General features: G+C 49.1%; 1 protein-coding gene across 6 annotated transcripts in view; it reads left to right on the forward strand.

Moving 5' to 3' along the window:
* The window catches only part of LOC119178713 (ATPase WRNIP1-like), a 208895-nt gene that overhangs the window by 132506 nt on the left and 62413 nt on the right, over window positions 1-13976 (forward strand). For 4 of the 6 annotated variants that reach the window (XM_075877220.1, XM_075877146.1, XM_075877181.1 and 1 more), the window contains one exon: window positions 1813-13520. The exons of the other annotated variants lie outside the window; for them this stretch is intronic. In XM_075877220.1, the coding sequence (XP_075733335.1) occupies window positions 1813-2355 (543 nt within the window). In that variant the 3' untranslated portion in view covers window positions 2356-13520. Of the gene's footprint in view, window positions 1-1812; window positions 13521-13976 lie in introns of those variants that run through there. 6 annotated transcript variants of the gene reach the window in all.

Genomic DNA, 13976 nt, shown 5'->3' on the forward strand with positions numbered 1-13976 from the left:
AGTGAGCCTCTTTTTAAATATGATTCACTCCTCCGTTTGCTTAGAGATATTCGTGGTTCTAGCATTATATATACACGCAACCGCAGCACAGCCTCTTGACTGAGGCCGCTCCTGCGGTAGTATTTTCAAAGCAAGCACTTGCCTCCAGCCCTTTGGAAACTAAGGACACCAAGAGGCATGCACGCTATTATTCACCAGTTTTTACCTTTCGCCATAATGATCACTCATCGCCCATCAAACACCCATCACTTTAAGTGTGATGGCAAAAATTTTAATTTCTGTATAGATACATCTGTGTACACTGATCTCGCCTTGCTCTCATGATTTTAATATGTACATTTTACTCACCTCTAGTGCGTGGACTTTTAAGGCCTTTATACAGCCGCATACCATATTCATTGTTCATATCTTCTTGTCTCATTACCTGGAGCTCTTTGGCAATCAAGTGGCCCTTGCACCAAAAAGCACCATATATCATCATCAAGAGCATCACTATCGGTAAGGCACAATTGCCTGGCACACTACAGGCAATGCTTCTTTTTGTTAAGCATGTCACTAAACTCTTGAACAGCTTTCAGACTTTGTTTCAAAGCAAGCAGCCTCCCTCTCAATCATGTCTTTTGCAAGAAAATGGTGGTTATTGTGAAGTTGGTGATGGGCAGATTTTTTTGTGGCAAGAAGGTTTCATGGATGTGACAGGCTCGCGTGTAAAAGACGCAAACGTTGGAAGGCGAAGCCCGAGCTTGGCTCTGACACTAAAAAGAAATTGGAGCTGTGGACTGCGACTCAGAAAAAGGCATTCCATATCAAGGCCAGAGCTTTTTATATAACCTGCACATGGTATCTCGTCTCAAGGTTGCCCCGTGACAACAGGGTGCTATTCCTTATGAGATTGAGCTGAATAAACTTTATTGGCCCAACAGTTGCACCCGGGGCTAGGCTGCCAGAGATCCATTGTTCAAGAAACATCTTTAGAGGTCCTCGGCGATGGCCCGGGCTCGCTGGACGGTCCACTCCTGGTCTTTAGGACCCCGCTGAGCAGGGCGGCTTGCCATAGCTCAGCAAGGCACCCCAATTCAAAGGGTCCTTCAGTTGACATCATCCTTGCTACGCAGAACCAATAATATTAGGTGTCTGTTGTTCCATTTAAGCAGCAGTTCTGCCTAATGAATCTCCATTCACTGAGAGCCTACTGTACAGCCCCGATAGTTTAGGCAGGGCATCTGTGCTTCATCGCTACCTGTAGCTTTCGTCAAATTATCAACTGAAAGTCAGATGTTGACTGCAGTCAGAATATCAACTACTACTGTTTCCAGTAGTAGTTGATACTACTGTTTACTACTGTACTACTGATACTACTGTTTACTACTGATACTACTGTAGATACTACTGTTTCTAGAGAATGAACGAAAGAAGTGGAAATTCTAACGGCTCATTTTCCATTGTCAGACAAAATAATGTTGCCACATTCCTTTCTTTTAAGTTTTTGTTATCACACTGTTACACTACTATGTTCAGTGCAAACTCTGCCTACAGTGTTAGAGAAGCTTTGAGGCTATAGTAGATCATTTTGTTAAGATTATGCCCACTTTGTGAACGTTTCAGATTAATTTAGAACTTCCGTCACCGCTAACGATAATGCTAGAATGTTCGATGGCAAGTGTATAAATGCCGACACGCTTCACAGCTTGTCAGTTCGACGGCCGACGCTCTGCTCGCCGTTATGAGTGCCAGTGTCTTGCTGTGATCTGACTTTTCTTTTACGTGGCCACAAGTTCGGTCCAAATAAACAGTTTATTATTCAACCTGCAGTTTGCTCCCTTCGTCCACGTGACATCTGGTGGAGGTGCTGTTTCTTCCATGTACCGGACGCCCCCATCAAGCCGTGAACCCCGCCCACGCTGCGAAGGAGACAATGACACCAATCCTGAACAACGAAAAAGCTGCCAGCTACTGGGTCTACCCCCAGAGTACGGGCCTCCACCTGTAAAGACGCGGCAAACCACGACCCCGACCTCAGACACGGCAATAATGACCGCTCCTGTGCAACCTGCACTGATTTCACTCCGGCAACCCAAGGAGCCACCAACTTTCTGTGGGACATCCCTCGAAGACCCAGAATCCTGGCTTGAGATATACGACCATTTCGCTGCCTTTAACAACTGCAGCAACAAGAACAAGCTGTGCCTTGCATACTTTTACCTAGAAGACTCGGCAAAAACCTGGTTCGAAAACCGAGTCTTTACTCCAAACCTGGGAAGATTTCCGCAGCGCATTCTTGCACATCTTCATGAGTGTTGTCCACAAGGAGAAGGCTGCTTCCTTGCTAGAAACCCACACGCAACTCCCAAATGAGAAAGTTGCCATCTTCACGGAAGAGAGTACTCGACTATTCTGCCTTGCTGATGCTGAGATGGCCGAAGAAAAAAAGTTCGGCTGCTCATGCGGAGTGTTAAACAAGAACTCTTTGCAGGACTTCTCTGCAAACCACCCACGATGGTCGCCGAGTTTCTAGCCGAAGCTACAACTATAAAAAAGGCGCCTGAGATGCGTACAAGGCAGTACGACCGCCGCTCATCGACAACAGACTATGCCAACATTCAAGCCCACAGTGCCAATGACTTGCGCGAGACCATCTGCACGGTCGTGCTGCGAAGAGCTGTGTAAGATGTTTCCGAAATCGCAGCCTCAAGTGGACTTGATCACTGACATTGTTTGTGAGGAAGACCAGCAATCATTGGGAATTCCCGAACGGGCACAGTTTCATCCGAAGGCTATGAACTACGCTGCTGCAGTGCATCAAAGCGCTCCCCCACCACGCCTACGTCAAGACGCCTCACCACAGCAGTTTTACCGCTGCACTACCACAAACGCCATAGCACCTACCTTCAAGCCGGCACAACGCACCAAGAAAGACAGACATGTGGCGCTGCCCCGATCACCGCCCACTTTACTACCACTGCGGGGAAGCTGGCCACACCTATCGCCACCGCCAGTATCGACAGATGGTACTGCATGCCTTCGCCATCAATGCACCGTGTCCACCGCCAGGGGAACGGCCACGTGGCATCGCGGACTACCTGGAAGGAGCACAATGAACACCACGAAGTGCTTCACATTCACCGTCGCCCAGCCGCCATACTGTAGCCCAACTAAGAACTTGTCTCCTAGCCCGTATCCGGGAAACTAAGGGCAGCAACCAATGGTGGTGCGGTTGCTGTGCGACGAACTACCGAAGTTCCTCCTTCTTTGATGCAATGGAACTTTCCGAACACGACGTGAACCACGCAAAGCCCTGACGATGAAACCTCACTTATTGAAGATGGCTTGACGACGCAATGTGGAAGCAGCAGAACAAGCCGACGCAGCCATGGCCCGACGCCACGACATAACTGCAATGCGAAACAACGAACTAGCGACCTCGAAGTTTTTAATCGATGACCACAGGGTGACAGCTCTCGTCAACATCGTAGCCGACTATTCTGTCATCAGTGGAGCAGTTGAAGAAAGTTGAAGAAAGTCAACTATGCCTGGGAAGGCCCCGAAATACGGACAGCTGTAGGCCACCTAATAACACCGGAGGGAGTCTGTATGGCGAGAGTATGCATTAACAACCACATTTACCCCGCAAGCTTTGTTGTACTACAGCAGTGCTTGAGTGATGTGATTCTTGGTATGGACTTCCTAAGCGTTCATGGTGCAATCATTGATCTTAGATCCAAGTCAATAACGATAACAACACAACGAGCCCTACTGCCGTACACGCCACCCGAAAAACAGGCCTTGAATGTACTGAAACAGCAAATCGCCATTCCCTTTCGCTTCAATATCAACATTTCCGTCAGCTCTCAGAAATCAACATACCTGCAAGGCATTGTTCAAAGCGACCAGCAGCTGTTAATCAACCGCAAGATTTGTAACGCAAGAGGAATAACCCAGCTGAGATGGGGGAAAACAACAGTGATGCTCATGAACTTCAGCAACAAATACAAGCACCTGAGTAAAGGCACGACGGCTGCCTATTTCGAAGAAATTATAGAAGCCAGTGACGCTATCGCCCTCACCGAGTCTACTGAACCTGCTTCGACAAATCGAAGTCTCCAAGAGAATTTCAACGTCAATCCGTTAGTTCTGAAGCATAAGCGATAACGGTTGAAAACCCTGCTCCGGCAACACGAGGACTGCTTTCCAGCGTAGAAAACTTGGTAGACACCAGTAGCCAAACATCGCATTATAACAAAGGAGAGTACCAGACCACTCCGTCAGAGCCCATACAGAGTTTAGAGGCGAGAGCGGAAGGAAATAAGGAGGCAAGTCGACGAAACGCTACGCGACGACATCATCCGACCTTCCAAGAGTGCGTGGGCATCGCCTGTGATGTTATTGAAAAAGAAGGACGACACCCTACGTTCCTGCATCGATTATTGCCGCCTGACCGAAATCACGAAGAAGGGTGTGCATCCTCTGCCACAAATAGACGACACTTTCGACCGACTTCACAATGTGAAGTATTTTTTGTCAATGGACCTCAAGACCAGCTACAGTGAAAGCTCGTTAATTTGAACGTCAAATATTCGAATTTATGGATAATCCGAAGTGTAAGTTGTGGTCTGGCCAAGCTCCATACAAGCCTATGAATAAAAAAGCCCGTTAATTCGAACGCGAGTTGGTTCCATCTTGGATAATTCGAGCTATGCGCCACCGCGCCGGCGGCTTGGCTAGTCACTCGATAGGGCGGCTGCCGAGTTACGAGGTGGCGTTGACAGGGAGCGAAGAGAAAAACGGAGAAACTGACACGGAGGCCAGAGTGCAGAAAATGCCACCATTCCCCTCTCCCGCAATCTCTCTATCGGTGGCTGCCTGCTCTCCATCCTACGTAACCTCCAAGATTTGTTTTTTTTTTTTAAGTGCCAATCTCGGAGCCTTTGAAAATCCTGCGTAGTTGTCGCTGTTAGACGACGGATGGCATGACCAGCACACGGATGCGTGGCGCCAGTTCCTGCGCCCGCGGTGTGCACCGTTGCGGCGTCTTGAATGATGTGTGTGTGATTTTGCCACGATCTACGTAAAGTGCTGTGCGGTGTATTGGGGTGTGAGTGAGGTGCACCCAGTGAGGCTCTGTCTGCTGTCCCCGTTGGTTAGCGTGCAGCTTACCGTGCCAGCGAAAAGGTAGGCCTAACCAACTGACCGATGACCCATCGATAACAATCTACTTCACGAGGCAGATACCAGATGGCGCTAGCAGCGTGACTTGATCAATCCATCCGATCGTGGTGGTGCGCGGAAGCGGGATATTTGAGCACTCAAGGCGGCCAAAAACTGCAGAATGGGCAGAATGCAAGCAAAACGAAGCCCGTCCACCGAAGCCACTAACAAGAGACACAGCTGGGTGGCGTGTACAAGTTGCGATGTGCGGATCGACATTGAGGACACGCCTTTTGAAACTGTAGAGGAGGCAAGCATGACAGCACATTATGACAGCAAGCAGTGCGTCCTGAGAGAGGAGTTCGCGCTGTTTTCGCGACAACAAAAGCGCTTCAGGGAGCTGCTCAACGAAGGTCGGTGTGCTTGCAGATATGGAGACAAGAATGCCTTCAGAATGAGGCACGGCACTTTACGCGCTGTGAAGTGGAACAGGCTAGTTCCGCACATGGAAGGATGCCACCCTCCAGAATGTGATGAACGAAATTGATGCTGCAGTGGACATTTGGAGCGCACCAGAGACAGTTGTGGTTGTAAATTGCGAAAGCAGCGATATCGTGAACAGTGATGCCTCCCCAGATATTATAATACAGGAGCTCAAGGCCAGGATGCAGACGTGGCAGGCGAAAGCCAATAAGCATCGTTTCATTGCGTACGATGTTCCTGAACCGGAAGACTGTAATGACTTAGTGCTGAGCAAATGCAAGCTGTGGAATGATGAGAAGCTGAGGAAGGTTTGCGAGAAACTGGGCCAACGGTGGAGTTTGTAAGCACCACATGAGCGCCGACAGGTGGGGTGCACAGCTTGCTGTACAAGGTCGGTGCAGCTGAGGAACTGGGCACACGCCTGGGACACAGGCTTTGTGTTTCTTTAGGACTCCAGCCGGTTGGACTTACAATACGACGGACACGAACAAGCGGTTACTCGCACCCCCTGGCACCGCTTATGACAGCCCTCGGACAGGCGATGCTACAGATGGTAGAGAAACAGGACCAGGTGAAGCGCAGAAAGCCCCCTTGTCCTTCCAGTCAGAAGTAAAACATGTACACCATCGTCGCCACCACCGTGGCCTACGTGTAAGGGAAACCAACGTGAGTCTTCTCGATGTGCATGGCACAAGAAAGCCGAGCAAGTGGGAAGAGCTATATGCGATGCTAGAGTGAAAGAATGGAACTCTATCCACTAACAGAGATGCATTTTCATGGGCTGGAGGAACCCCCTGTACATTCGAACTGGGAATGGTCAGGCTTCAACCACGAAGGGAATACACGCAAAGGCGGAGGAATAGGTATCCTGTGGCGGTCCGGAGCGATGTGGGAAAGGTTGACCTGCCCATGCACTGAACACATGTGGCTCCGTGGTAGCATCCTAGGGATTCTCGTGATAGTAGGTGTGGTCTACCTCGCAGTGAGCAATGGCAAACATGATGGAAATGCTCGAATTATGAAACGTGTGTCAATGGATGTACAATGATGAGCAGCTGACAGAGAAGTTTTACTCATGGGTGACTTCAATGGCCACCTGCAGGCACTGGACGGTTTCCAAGACTTTAATGGAGACCTGGTGGACCTGACAGCACATGAACTAATCTTGGAATTAGCGAACCTTCGCTCTGACTGCAAGGGTAAATTTACATGGTGTGCTAGGAACAGCCATTCATGCATCAACTATGTACTTATGTCACCAAAGCTGTCCCGCCACACTACATCAATCACAGTAGATGAGGATGGGAAGTTCAGTGTGGGAAGTGATCATAACCGAATTAAATTGACCTTCTCGACTTCCTCCTGGTGTCAAAAACGGACAGACTGTCGTGAGTTGGCCGCAAGCTACCTACTGGAAGAGACATTGAAGACATCGCCCAAGAGTTTGAAGGCAGGCTCATGAATCTGGAGTCACCTTTCTATGACCAATATGTAGAAGCTCTGCAACAGATAATGGAAGCACATGAAGTATGTGTTAACTCCCATGGAGGGGTCTGTCTGAAGCCATGGTGGGACAAGGAGGTCAAAGTGGCACTAAGTGCTCAACGGGAAGCGAATCACCTACACAGAAAAGCGGTAAAGACACTCCCTCCACACGAATTTGCAGAGCTATGGCAGAGGTACCTGGAGTGCAAAAGAGCTATGCAAGCAATAGTACAACGCAAGATTGCCGAGCACAATGGCAAGCAGCTGAAAGCCTTAACTGAAGACAGGCAAAACGGTTCCTGGCGGTTTTGGACATATGTGTCATCGCTTGACAGGAGGGCAGCCATGCCGCAGATTCGAAAGGAGGAGACGGATTTGGCCGTCTGTGATCTTTCGTAACATCTTACAGAATACATGCATCATCTGTACCAACCCGCGCAGTCAGCATGTGTGTTTGCAGAGGAGAATGAAGCAGAAATCCACTGCCCCAAAGATGAAATCATGAAATGGCAAGTGACACGAAGAGCGGTGGACAGGGCAATCGCACGCATCTGTGCGCACACGGCAAAAGGACTCGATGGCATACCCGCCGGTGTTGTAAAACACCTGGGGGATGCTGCCCGAGATCACCTTGCTAACATCCCTGGCATCGTGGCGGGTGACACAGTCCCTACAGCCTGGTGAACAGGAAGGGTGTGCCTGATGAGAAAGAAAGGTAGAGACGCTGGGCTTCTACGAGATTACAGGTCTTTGACTCTAACAAGCGTCCTATAGCGTGTCTTTGCACAGATATTGAAGGCCTGCATGAGTGGGCGGGCAGAGAACAACATTTTGCTCACAGACTTGCAGGACGGGTTTCGAGCTGACCGACGCCTGGAAGACAACCTCTTGGTGCTGATACAAACCATAACAATGGCTCACAATGAGTCCAGAAACCTGTATGGTTGCTTTCTTGATGTACCTAAGGCATATGACAGTGCCCCACTTGAATCCCTATTCCAGCGGATGGTGGAATGTCAGAGGTGTGGGTCGGCCTAATGCGTCAATTGTACAAAGATAATTCAGTTATAGCGTGCTTTGACGGAGCCCTGTCCTGACCAGTAATGGTAACACGGGGACTTAAGCAGGGCTGCCCCCTCTCACCCCTGCTATACATGATTTATGTTTCTGGACTGGAACATATGCTCCTAGCATCCGGTATCAGCTTCTCATTCACCCACCTGTACGATGGAATGCCTGCGACTTGGAAGCTGCCGGGTTTAGTGTATGCTGACGACTTGGTCCTGCTAGCCGAAAGCCCAACGGGCCTGCAACAACTGGTCACCCTCACTGCGACCAATTTGTACCACCTGGACCTGGCCTTCAATGCAAAGAAGTCTGCTGCATTACAGTTGTCAGGCTCCCACCCTAATGCCGACATATACCTGTTAGGAGGAGATCAGATACAGTAGGCCTATGAATATCGGTACCTCGGGGTAGTATTGAGCACCTGCGGTGACTTGTTGGGGGCACATGAAATAAATCTGCGCAAGACTTCGCAGAGAACAGCAAATGTGCTGCGCCAGAAAAGCCTATGAGGATGCAACTGTTTCCTCCTCATCCAAGACTTGTGGAAAGCTGTTCATGTCCCAGGCCTCACATTTGCCAATGCCATACTGTGTCTCGCTGTGACAACCAGGCAATGGCTGGAGCGTGGCCAGCGGGAGGTGGGCCGTATAACCCTTGGATGCCACGGGCGTGTCGCCATAGAGGCCATTCAGGGTGACCTGCGATGGTCCTCATTTGAGGCGCGCGAGGTAAGAAGTAAGGCTACTTACGAAGAACGCCTACGACTCATGGACGACGAACAGTGGCCCAGGCGACTGTTCAGATATGCGAGTCTCACCGGCACACAAACGCAGTGGTGCACGTGCCTGGGCAGCCTGAAAAGAAAGTTTGGCTTCTCTGCAAACCCTGTGACTGAGGACAAGATGTACAAGTTGGCCCATGCAGTGAAGACGCAGGTGTGTGGAGGAGACAGAACGGTGGCGGCGTGCCATGTTGGATAAATCCACACTGCTCACATACCGCACTCACAAGGCCGACATTGGCATGGAGCCCCTTTATGATAACAGCGGTGGCAGCGCACTCCTTTTTGAGGCACGTGCAGGAGCACTGCGTACGTTGGCATACCGTCGCAGGTTCGACACATCTGCGGACGTGGCTGGGGCCGTATGCCAAATATGCGGCACTAAAGAGGAGACCACAGAAGACATCGTCCTCCGCTGCGCTGACTTGTGCCTGGGTCACCTAGAGGGCACCACCTTCCCGCTGGCACTGGGATTCCGAGGAGATACGGAGAAGAGCACAGCTGGCCAGAGCGGTCTACATGACAAAACATGGCTTGGTGCAAACAAAACATGGGGATTGGTGCAGTGGTGGCGCAGAACGCATAGACAGTGCCGATGTGCAATGTAGACGTTTAGACAATGTAGCTGGTCTGCAAAGAGTGTGACACATTTTGTTTTTCTCTGTCTCTCTCTCTTTTCTCTGTCTTCCTTCTTTTCTTTCTTTTTCTGGTTAAGGCAGTTGAGAGCTGCCTACCCGTTACAAAGGGCAGAACCACAATCCATCATCATCATCAGCGTCGAAGCTTTGCCCAGCCTTCTCTGCAGTCTCTGTCTCGAGCGTGCGCCGTACACCTCGGTTGTTGGTGCTGGGAATAGCTTCCGACTGTCGCGATTCTTTGTATTGGTGTTAGGCCTCGGTTAACATTGGTTGCGGTAGCGCCGGTAGTAGCTTCCAGTCTGTCGCGATTCTGCTGCTCCGACTTGATGGCCTGTGCCCGCGGCATATACCGTGGCAAAACACTTTCTTCGAGCAAACATGACAGCGGTACTGCAGCTTATGGACCAGAGTATAACTAGAAATTTAAAATCATTTTATCGGTGTCATATGTTGGAATGAATTATTTTGTGCAATAACTACCAAGTTACGCTCCTAAGTGCACTACACATGCATGTGCGTGCTTGGGGCAAGTGACAGCGCTTACGATAGCAAATTGCTTTCGCCACTGTGGCTTCAGCACCAAAGCTGTGCAAGCTAACAAGCCACCAGTACTCCAACAAGGCGTCACCGCCCCCATGGCCGACGTTTTGGAAGACGTCTGCTTTGCGGACTACGTCGATGTGGACTCAAGTGCAGTGGTGTGTGGTGCACTCACAGATGGTGACATAATATGTCAGGTGAAAAGTGCAAAACCCGTCGCTGCCAGTGACGATGATGAGGAGGAGGACGAAGCACCAGTGCGGCCCTTTGCTACGGAAGTCATGGCCGGATTGAATGCCGCCCGTCTTTTCACGAGTTCGGAAGAAGGCGGAGAAGAGGCCTTCCGCCAAATTCTCTCGTTAGAGCAAAAAGTGCTGGTTGTCGCCTTCAAGGAAAGAAGGCAGACTGCAATCACAAATTTTTTCAAAAAATAAATTGTTATGCCCTACTCGCAGTGTACTATTGTCGTTCCTCACTTTCGTTACTTCGAACTTTTGTTAATTTGAACTGAGACAGCTTCCCCTTGTGGTTCAAATTAACGAGTTTTTGCTGTATTTGCAAATTAAGGTTGACGAGAAAGACAGAGAAAAAAATACCTTTATAACACCAGACGGCCTCTTCGAGTTCAAGGTGATGCCTTTTGGTCTTCGTTCGGCCCCCACGACTTTCCAACGAGTTATGAATACTGTGCTGGCGGGCTTGAAGTGGCAGACTTACCTTGTGTATTTGGATGACATCGTTGTGTTCTCCTTAAACTTCAATGAATACCTTCGGCGCCTTGCAGCTGTACTTCAAGCAATAAAAAACCAGCGGACTCACCCTCAAGCTAAAGAAGTGCCGCTTCGCATACGAGGAACTCATGTTCTTGGGCCACGTGATAAGCACACAGACCAACAGAAAACAACCGCCATCGCTGCATTCTCGCCACCCACCCACAAGAAGGCCGTCCGTCGATTTGTCAACCTGTGCGCCTAATACAGGCGGTTCATCGAAAAACTTCGCACAGATCGTCGAGCCACTCACTAACCTTACCAGGTTCCATGTAGAATTCAAGTGGGAAATGCCGCAGGAGGAAGCATTTCAAGAACTAAAATGACGCCTGCAGATGCCTCCATTACTGGCGCATTTTGATGAATTTGCCAAAACAAATACATACAGACGCAAGCAGTGTAGAACTCGGCGCCATTCCTGTGCAGAGGACTGGTGGACAGAAAAGGGTCATCTGTTACGCTAGCTGGTCGCTATCAAAGGCTGAGGCCAACTATTCTACAACAGAAAAAAGAGTGCCTTGCAATCCTCTAGGCTACATCAAAATTTCACATTCTATCTTTACGGCAGGCCCTTCAAAATTGTAAGTAACCACCACGCCTTGTGTTCCATCGTGAACTTTTTTACAGCGCAACACCAGAAAAAATACAGGACAGGGAAGGAGTAGAACAGAAAGAAAAGACGGCGCCTTGTGTTGCCTGGCGAAACTGAAAGACCTTTGGGTAGTCTCACAAGGTGGAGCCGAAAAATGCAAGAATTCGAAATTTTCGTCGTTTACGAGTCTGAAAGAAAGCACTCCGACGCAGACTTCCTATCTCGTGCCACCGCTGAACCACCAACGAAGGATGACGCAAACGATGACTGCTTCTTGGGAACCAAGAGGGCTGGCGACTTCACCGGGCGACAACAAGCTGACCCAGAATTCAGGAGCCTTGTAGAATAGCTCAAGGGCAAGATCGCCGTTACAAAAGTAGTCAAACGAGTATAGTCATTTTTCTTGAGAATCGATGTTCTCCTGAAGAAAAACTTTTCGCCACTTTAAACTAACTACCTTGTCGTAGTACTTTCAATGTTGTGCCCAGATATTTCGGTTGCTCTACACGACCACCAGACGGCTGGACACCTCGGTGTTTCCCGTACGCTTGCAAGAATACAGAAGAAGTACTACTGGCCACGCCTTTCCACCGGCGTCACTAGTTATGAGAAAACATGCTGGGACTGCCAACGATGAAACACACCGCCGACTAGGTCAGCGGGACTTTTGCAGCCCATCAAGCCACCTCACCAGCCATTCCAGCAAATCGGCATGGACTTACTGGGGCTGTTCCCTACGTCGAATTCTGGGAACAAATGGATCGTCGTAGCAACTGACTATGTCACGCACTACGTCTAGACAAGGATTTCGCCAAAAGGCAGTACAACCAAGGTATCAAAGTTCTTCGTGGAAAACATCATCCTGCATCACGGTGCTCCACAGGTCCTCATTACTGACCGAGGTACAGCCTTTACGGCAGACCTAACTCAGGCGATCCTGAGGTGCAGCCAGACAAGTCACCGCTGGACCACCGCCTATTATCCGCAGACCAATGACCTCACCGAGCGTCTTAAAATGGGACCATCGCCCGTGGATGTGCTGGCCATGTACGTCGACGTCGAGCACAAGACGTGGGATGATATCCTTCCGTACGTGACCTTTGCATACAATATGGCTGTCTAAAAAACGACGCAGATGACACCATATAAGTTGGTCTATGGAAGGAGCCCGGCGACGACACTTGACACTATGCTTCCCAACATTGCTGACAAAGAGAACCTCAACGTCACCCCCTACCTCCAGCGCACGGAAGATGCTCGTGAACTCGCCCGCCTACGCATCAACAATGGGCAGGCGACCGACAGCCGGCGTTACAATCTTCGACAAAGCTTTGTGGAGTTACAATCTTCGACAAAGCTTTGTGGATGGTATCTTGGATTATAAAGAGTGATTCGACGTCTCTGCCCGTTCAATTATGACGTTGTCTCCGACAGCATCACGAACTTTCCATAACGCAGATACCGACCTGAAGTCGTCTATGTCGCGCGTCTCAAGCCCTTTTTTGCACATTAATGAACTGAAACAGTCTATTAATGAACTGAAACAGTCTATTTTGTTGTTGTTGTTGTTATTGCTGTATCCCAATTTATTACTTGTACTTTTTTACATTCTTTTTGTACTTTCATCTTCTGTTAAAGCATCGGGACGATGCCTTCCTTTTTCGGAGGGGGGCAATGCCACGTTCCTTTTCTCAAGTTTTCGTTATCGCCCTGTTACACTATGTTCAGCGCAAACGGCACCTACATTGTTAGAGAAGCTTTGAGGCTGTAGTAAATTGTTTTGTTAAGTTTACGCCCACTTCGTGAACCTTTCAGATTATTCTGGAACCTACGCCGCCACTAGCGATAACGCTAGAATGTTCGATGGCAAGTGTGTAAATGTTGGCACGCTTCGCCACTTGTCAGTTGATCGATGGCCTACGCTCTGCTCACCGCTATCAGTGCCAGTGTCTAGCTGTAATCTGACTATCCTTTTACAGGGCCACAAGTTCGATCCAAATAAACAGTTTATTATTCGACCTGCAATCTGCTCCCTTCTTCCACATCACGAATTTGAACTAACGGACAATAATGCCAGAAAAATATGGGGGATGACGTTTGAAGTCTGTAATGTAAATGTGAAGAAAGAAAAGTGGACGAATAATATGAAGTGGACAAGGGTATAGCTGCCACGATAGCTCAGCTGGTACAGCAATAGATGCATTATTTGAAGGTCGCAAGTTCGGTCCCTCCCCACAGCAAGTTATCTGTTTGTCCACTTTTATTTGATCCCCTCGCCTGTGTAGCTTCCAACATGCTTATTGGGATCGAGGAAGGAAAGGTGTAGGAACCTGTCATAACTTTTTATAACTCTGCTTATATAAGACCCCCAAACAAAAATCTTTGTGGCTAGATATTCACGGGGCAATAAACTTCCACAGTGAGTTAATTCGCAAATACTTGGGGAAGTGTTGTATGGCCATTTAAAGCACAGC

This window comes from Rhipicephalus microplus, chromosome 1 (assembly GCF_043290135.1).
Source record: "Rhipicephalus microplus isolate Deutch F79 chromosome 1, USDA_Rmic, whole genome shotgun sequence".
Lineage (NCBI taxonomy): Eukaryota > Metazoa > Arthropoda > Arachnida > Ixodida > Ixodidae > Rhipicephalus > Rhipicephalus microplus.